At 45.3% G+C, this 8,005-nt stretch overlaps 1 protein-coding gene across 1 annotated transcript; it reads left to right on the top strand.

Moving 5' to 3' along the window:
* The first annotated feature begins 2,393 nt into the window (after positions 1 to 2,393).
* LOC105556116 lies at positions 2,394 to 7,332 on the top strand. The gene is made up of 2 exons (XM_012003188.1): positions 2,394 to 4,434; positions 4,499 to 7,332. The coding sequence occupies exons 1-2, from the start codon at positions 2,394 to 2,396 to the stop codon at positions 7,330 to 7,332; spliced, it is 4,875 nt and encodes a 1,624-aa protein (XP_011858578.1).
* Positions 7,333 to 8,005: the final 673 nt, after the last annotated feature.

Here is an 8,005-nt window from a genome sequence, read left to right as displayed (position 1 = left end):
TTCTGTAGAATTTCAGAGTTAGTATCGGAATTCTTAATTAAAAATCCTAAGTGGTCAATAGCATTAATTGAGCAGTGTTCGGCCACAAAAGTTGCAAGCTTCAGCTCTAACATTTTTCTTCTCTCGCTGATTGATTGTTTTGCAAAGAGTGTGATTTTTGGAGTTGCAGCAATTTCGATATGCTCCTTTATCAAATTTTTATGCTTTTTTGACTCCGCGTGGATTTGAAGATCTTTTTTATGGGCTTTGATCTCATTTTTGCAGTATTTGCAAATTGCCTTTGTCGAATCCGCTGGTGAAGCACATAACCAATCTATATATGATAAATATATTAAAATAGCTAAATATAGAAATCATTAATTAAAACAAATACAGTACGATTGCGAGAAGGACCATTTTGTTAATGCCGACAAAACTAGAATCACAAAAAATTGCCGATAGAAACAGTGGCAACAAGAAAGAGACGATTTTATAGGCATCATTGCGACTATTTAACGATTAGCATCATGTACATACATACGGGAACAGAAATACTTTTTGAACTTTCTCACACGAAGTTGCATCCATTCTCAGTACGCATACGAATATATAGAGACAGAATATATATGTTCTGTCTCTACATATTCGTATGCGTACCGAGAAAGGGTACAACTTCGTGTGAGAAGGCATTTCTGTCTCCATGTGTACATTGCATACATGAGTAACAACGATAAATTAATGTACCTGCAAATTGCTTGTCTCGTTCCCATTCCTTCCGATATTTTTGAATATAACTTTTCTTATTTTTTGGATTCTTCGACATGTTATGGCTTTACACGATATATATCAAAATGACAGTTATCACGTATTGTCAACTGTTTTTTAATTTACCGCCTGTAGCTCTCAGGCTGGATTCACATGGAGCGTAACTTGCGTAAGCGTAACCTGCGTATCACCAATCACAGAACTATTTCAACGGAATCATTGAAACGGTTCTATCAGAATGACCCTGTGATTGGTAATACGCAGGTTACGCTACGCAAGTTTCGCTCCATGTGAATCCAGCCTAAGCAACGAAAACAAACCTATATCAGAGAGAAGTCTGAGAGATGTCACGGCCCCGTTTTTCGTGATTCACGAATGCGATACGCCCTCTGTGGACATTGAAAACGTGGACATTGAACTACGTAGCCAATGTCCACATTTTGTCAAGTGGGTAACGCAGATTTGCGAAATTTTGATTGCGTTTCGTGCTATAGTCAGGTCCTGTGCGATGCTCTTGTACTTAAGATTATTTTAAGTACAAGATCATTGCATGGGATCTAACCATAGCGCGGGACGGGGCTAAAATTGTGCAAATCTGCGTTACCCACTTATTGTTAGCAAAATGTGAACATTGGCTACGTAGTTCAATGTCCACGTTTTCAATGTCCACAGAGGGCGTATCGCATTCGCGAATCACGAAAAACGGGGCCGTGACATCTCTCAGGCTTCTCTCTGCCATACATATATTTGTTAAATTCCCCCAACCCCTAAAAAATTCTTCCCCCTAAATCTTCCCCTAAAAGGCCAAAAAACCCCTAAATCTGGGGGAAAAACCCCCTATCTGGCAACACTGAACGGGCCGGCGACGAGCCGGCAGTCAGTCAGTCGTAGGAGTCCGTAGTCCGCTGTCCGAAAATCCGTATGTAAGTGTCGAGGTAGGAAGCCGGGAGCGAGCCGGCAGTGTGCGTAACGGAACGTCTGTCCGTGACTGTGACCGTCTGATAGCACGGTCGTATAACATTAATAAACTCGCATACAAGAATTGCCATTCTCCTTATTCGCACCCAAAACCCGGCCACAACGCAATCCAGAAATAAGCAATTCTCAACAAAATTTGGTCCTTCGAGCCGGATCCCACGCGGATTCTTCAACGAACGAGAAACGACGCACGAGCGACAATGGCGGAAACCGTTAATTTACGCAAGGCACGAGGCTACATAAAAGCGAGGCTGACAAGGATCAAGAGGCAAATAGAGGACGCATCCGACGAGCGTCAACCTCGACAAGGTGCAAGCAGAAACGAGGTTAGAGATGCTAGAAGAGGTACATCGAGAGTTCGAGGACGTGCAAAGGCAGTTGTTAGACAGGACAAGCGAGTTCACGGACGACGACATGAAGGAGGACGAGCTTTTCGAAGATAAGTATTGCGAAATTAAAATCCTCCTAAAGCGATACATGCAAGAATCATCCACGCGGGATGCTACACCGGAAGGTTCGGGCGCGATCATGCAATTGCTGCAGCAGCAATCCGAGCTCATACAACAGATGGGACGCGGTTCCCAGAACGAGGTTTCGGACGCCATTACACCGGAAACGAAACGTTAACGGCCATTCTTTCCCGACAAACAGAGATTCTAGATCGCGTGGCAATGTCGGCCGGATCTAACAACACGGACAATAGAGTCAAGTTACCTACCATTAAACTTCCGCGTTTTGATGGAAAAATCGAGGAGTGGAAATATTTTTCGGATAGTTTTCGCTCAATGATTCACGACAAGCCACATCTGTCCAATATGGACAAGCTTCAATATCTAGTTACATCGATTTCGGGTGATGCCGCGAAAATCATAGAATCGATTGAGTTATCACAGGATAATTACATGACCGCATGGGATTTATTGCAGCAGCGATACAACGATCCTAGGTCCCTTAAGAAAAAACACATTGAGAGTCTATTTACAATGCCAACGGTGGCGAAGGAGTCCGCAAAGGCTCTTCGTGATCTAATCGATTATACTTCAAGCCATTTAAGGATATTGAAGGTTCTAGGTTCGCCTACTGAGGCGTGGGATGAGCTCGTCATGCATATGATGGAAGCGAGATTCGATGTGAGAACTCTTCGAGCTTGGGAGGAGGAGTTGGAAAGAAAAGAAGAGGCAAGTTTGGACGATATGTTGCAGTTTTTGAGGAGGAGATGTCAAACCTTGGAGCGTATTGAGTCGAGGTCAGTCGATAAGATGGAGAAATCCTCCAAGGGATCTGCCAATACTGGTTTGAAATCACAATCCTCAGCTAGGGGTGTTGCAAAACAAAGAACGGCTTCTTTGACCACCTCTCTAAACTCAGGTAAATGTTATCTTTGCAATGGGGCACATTTCATATATTCTTGCGAGAAATTTCTAGATTTGCCAGTCCCTGACCGAATCAAGGAGGTCAGACGATTAAAGTTGTGCCTGAACTGCTTAAAAAACGACCACTTCGCAAGGACCTGCAGAATGGGTAGATGCAAGGAATGTGGGGAGAGGCACAATACTCTCTGCCACCTATCGCAGGACAACAGGGTCGCTGCGAACCCAGAGGTCCCGGAGCATGGTAGCAGGACAAGTAACGAGACGATCAACAAGGTGGTAGTTCACGCCTCAAACCACACAAACGGGCGTCGAATACTTATGGCCACAGCGATAGTGGAGGCAGCGCAACGCAATGGATCGTATGTGGAGATACGCGTGCTTCTTGACAGCGCGAGCGAAGCTAATTTTATTACTCAGGCAGCTCATAACAGGTTAGGTCTAAAGCGAAGTCGAGTATCCGAGATCGTTACCGGTTTAAACGAAATAGAGAACAGGGTGAGTAGCGTTTGCGAGGTTCAAGTCAAATCGAGATGTTCCAACTTCAGAATTAACGCTCAATGTTTGATTGTACCCAGAATCACTAAAAACTTGCCATCCTCAGAGATGGATTCTGGCGGGATACACTTGCCCAGCAATCTCACTCTGGCCGACTTGGGGTTTTGCAAGACAGGCCCAATAGATATGCTAATTGGCGCTGAGTTCTTTTTCGATTTAATGGAACCGGGAAAAATAGAACTTGAAAAGGGGCAATTGATCTTGCAGAACACCAAACTCGGATGGATAGTAGCAGGAGTAATGCCATCAATTGCACTAGGAAATCTGACTTGCAATCGAGGCACGGTGAGCTCGCTAACTTGTTCGTTGAAGTCTAGCGAAGCTTTAAGCGAGAGCCTAGAAAAGTTTTGGAAGTTGGAAAATTACGACGTTCCCGATGCCCGAGTACTATCGATGGATGAAAAGAAATGCGAACAACATTTTGAACAAACTACTACGCGAGCAAGCGACGGTAGATTTATCGTAAGACTGCCGTTTCGAGACAAAGATTTACCCATCGGTAGTAACAGGAAAATAGCGCTTAGGAGACTCAATCATGTGGAGCGTGCATTTAAGGGCAACTTGACATATCGCGATCGCTATACTCCGTTCATGTTTGAATATGTCAAGTTAGGCCATATGTCAATTGTAAGCGATCCCGTTAGCGATCCCGAGAATATAGTTTACTTGCCTCATCATGGGGTATTTAAGGAATCTAGTACTAGTACAAAACTGCGCGTTGTATTTGATGCATCGGCGAAAAATAACGTAGGCGTGTCATTGAACGACGCTCTCCATATTGGAGGTATTACAAGAAGATTTGTTTGATATAATAATACGGTTTCGTTGTTGCAAGATTGCATTGACAGCAGATTTACAAAAGATGTTTCGTCAGGTGTTAGTTCATCCTGATGATAGAGATTTCCAACGCATTCTATGGCGATTTTCCTTAGACGAACCAGTAGGGGAGTATCGTTTAAATACCGTTATTTACGGCCAAGGTTGTGCGACGTACCTAGCCGTGCGATGCCTTAGACAATTAGCAATGGAACAATTAGAGAAGTATCCACTGGCATCGTCCGCAATACTCAATGATACTTACGTCGATGATATAATTTCTGGAGCGGACACAGTCGATGCGGCTCGTGCTCTGCAGGAGCAATTGTCGAGTTTGTTGCGTGAGGGGGGATTCGAGGCGCATAAATGGTGTTCTAATTCGGAAAGCGTATTAACAGAAATACCAATGAATTTGCGCGGGTCGGGTTCAAATTTAAATATTGACACGAATGACACCACTAGCGCCTTGGGTCTCGAATGGAATCCTGCTTCAGACGAGTTCCTCTTTAAAGTACAAATGGTGGGTGGCGTATCCACAAAGCGTAGGATGTTGTCGGCGATCAGCAAGCTGTTCGATCCTCTGGGATTGATAGGTCCAGTTCTAACGAAAGCCAAGGTTTTAATGCAGGAGCTCTGGCAAATTAAAGTAGATTGGGATGACCCTCTTCCTGATGCAGTCTTGGACAGATGGAAGAGGTTCCAAGAAAATTTAAAGGAAGCTAATGCACTGCGAGTACCTCGAGTAATTGCTAGTTCTTTGAAAGATAATCGGTTTTTCGTGCAAGGCTTTTGTGATGCGTCTGAAAAGGCGTACGGTGCATGCATCTACTTGCAATCTGTGAATAGAAATGATGGCAGGACAACAGTCGAATTGTTATGTTCTAAGGCGAGAGTAGCTCCTTTAAAGAAAACGTCTATTCCTAGATTGGAATTGTGTAGTGCGTTATTGTTATCGAAATTAATTGATAAGGTCAAACGAGCGATGCGAATAAGAGTCGACGGAATTTCTGCATGGTCCGATTCCATGGTTGTACTTTATTGGCTTCATGGGGATGTATCGAGATGGAAGTCCTTTGTGTCGAATCGCGTATCGGATATCATCGAGATTTTACCTGCAATTCACTGGAACCATGTCAAGGGTCTGGAAAATCCAGCTGACTTGATTTCAAGAGGAGCCACACCTGCTCAACTCAGGGATAGCCATCTATGGTGGAATGGTCCAGAATGGCTGGCCGTTCCTTCCCATTCACCAGATCCAGAGAAATCTGAATGGGAGTTCATCGAGGATGATATCTCCAGCGCTAAAGAGGAGATGAGAAGGGAGAGACAAGTCTGCCATTTGAGCGTACAACAGCCGTCATCACCGAGCGAGATAATCCACAAGCTAGTCGAGGATTGTTCAACGCTAACAAAAATCGAGAGATCTTTGGCTTATTGCCTTAGATTCATCTCCAACTGCCGCAAGAAAAAGGAAGACAGAATTCTATCCAGGTTAACATTGCCAGAGTTGGAAGAAGCACGGTGTGAAATAATCAAATATTCACAACATGTGCACTTCAAGGAAGATCTGAGGAATCTACAAGGCAATAAAGGACTGAGCAGAGCGAGTCGTCTGCATCAGTTGCATGCCTTTCTGGACAAAAATGGTGTCCTCAGGGTGGGCGGCCGACTTCAGGAAACTCCATGGAGTTTTGATAGGAAGCATCCAATTTTGTTGCCAGCGAAATGCAAGATTACACATCTAATGATTGAAAGAGGACATCGCGCGCTATTGCATGCCAGTCCTCAACTACTATTGTCATCAATTCGACAGCAATATTGGCCATTGAATGCTAGAAATTTAGTACGACGAATCTGCCATTCGTGTGTCTGGTGTGCTAGAAATAATCCGAGAGGTCTGACCCAAGCCATGGGGTCACTTCCTGGGGACAGAGTCAAGCCTTCCAGAGCCTTTTCGATTACTGGCGTGGACTTTGCGGGCCTGATTATTACACTGGTCAATAAGGGACGTGCTCGGAAAACCTGCAAATCTTACATAGCATTATTCATATGCTTTGCGACAAGGGCTATTCATTTGGAAGCAACGAGTGAACTGACCACAGCGGCGTTCTTGGCGACTCTGCGGAGATTCATAGGGCGACGAGGGATACCTTGTAAAATTTGTAGTGACAATGCTACGAATTTCACAGGCGCCAAACGAGAATTGGAGGAGCTCTACTCCTTCGTCCGGAATTCCATAAATGGAGCAGTTGGTGACGCTTTGCTCGACGATGGTATCGAGTGGACCTTCATTCCCCCCCACTCACCTCACCTGGGAGGCCTATGGGAAGCCGGGGTGAAGTCCTGCAAATACCACCTGAAGCGCGTGATGGGCAATACCTTGTTGACCTTCGAAGAGTTGACCACGCTTCTAGTACAGATCGAGGCGTGCCTAAATTCTAGACCATTGTCACCCTTGTCTCCGGATCCATCAGACTTGCAGCCCTTAACTCCAGGACATTTTTTAATAGGGGGACCGTTGACCAGCCTTCCTGAGATCAGCCTGTCGGACGTAAGGTACAATCGCCTTGACAGATGGGAGCTGATACAGCGTTCCCTTCAGGACTTTTGGAAACGGTGGGCGGCTGAGTACGTGGCCAATCTGCAGAGCCGCGTCAAATGGAAAACGGAGCAGAATAATTTAAAAGTCAATGATCTCGTGCTACTTAGGGATGACAATATTCAGCCTTTGAAGTGGAGAATGGGGCGTGTTATAGAGACTCACACCGGGAAGGACGGATTGGTGCGTATCGTGACGGTGCGAACGTCTTCCGGCACTACTAAACGTGCAGTCTCAAAACTTTGCAAATTACCTGTGAACGATTAGTCTCATAACAAAGATTAGTTGTCTAATCTTGGTGGGCGGGATGTTAGCGCCATAGCGTTATTTTAATCTTAATTGTACCGCCTTGACATGTCATCGCGTAACCCCTAGATGGCGAATGGTTATGTCCGCGACGAGCGCCTGAGTCGAGCGAGCATCTATCATGTCTGTTGTGTTTTGGTAATAAGTAACGGGCCGGCGACGAGCCGGCAGTCAGTCAGTCGTAGGAGTCCGTAGTCCGCTGTCCGAAAATCCGTATGTAAGTGTCGAGGTAGGAAGCCGGGAGCGAGCCGGCAGTGTGCGTAACGGAACGTCTGTCCGTGACTGTGACCGTCTGATAGCACGGTCGTATAACATTAATAAACTCGCATACAAGAATTGCCATTCTCCTTATTCGCACCCAAAACCCGGCCACAACGCAATCCAGAAATAAGCAATTCTCAACAGCCCTCTTCCTGCTTAGTAGCTCTATATTCTTTGGTCGCCCTACCTTTCCTTTCCCTCCCTCCTTTACTCCCTCCCCCTCTTTCTTCTCTTCTTCCATTCTATACTCCTTTCTATCCTACTCTCTTGTCTTCTCTACCTACGCTTGCCTATCTTTCCTATGTGCTTGCCCCTCTATCTACCTTCTCTATTCCCTGCCTCCCTCTACTCTTCCCTCCCACTCTCCACTCTA

The sequence above is a fragment of the Vollenhovia emeryi genome, unplaced genomic scaffold, assembly GCF_000949405.1.
Source record: "Vollenhovia emeryi isolate VEMERY1.0 unplaced genomic scaffold, V.emery_V1.0 DF940326.1, whole genome shotgun sequence".
Classification (NCBI taxonomy): domain Eukaryota; kingdom Metazoa; phylum Arthropoda; class Insecta; order Hymenoptera; family Formicidae; genus Vollenhovia; species Vollenhovia emeryi.
Note: the sequence above shows the minus strand (reverse complement) of the source record. Positions and strands in the feature narration are given on the sequence as shown.

Bases quoted from the DNA above. Each gene is read 5' to 3' on its own strand.
- LOC105556116 (XM_012003188.1), top strand. From the start codon at position 2,394: ATGTCGGCCGGATCTAACAACACGGACAATAGAGTCAAGTTACCTACC. The intron at 4,435-4,498 runs GTATTACAAGAA...TTGCATTGACAG, and splicing joins CGACGCTCTCCATATTGGAG to CAGATTTACAAAAGATGTTT.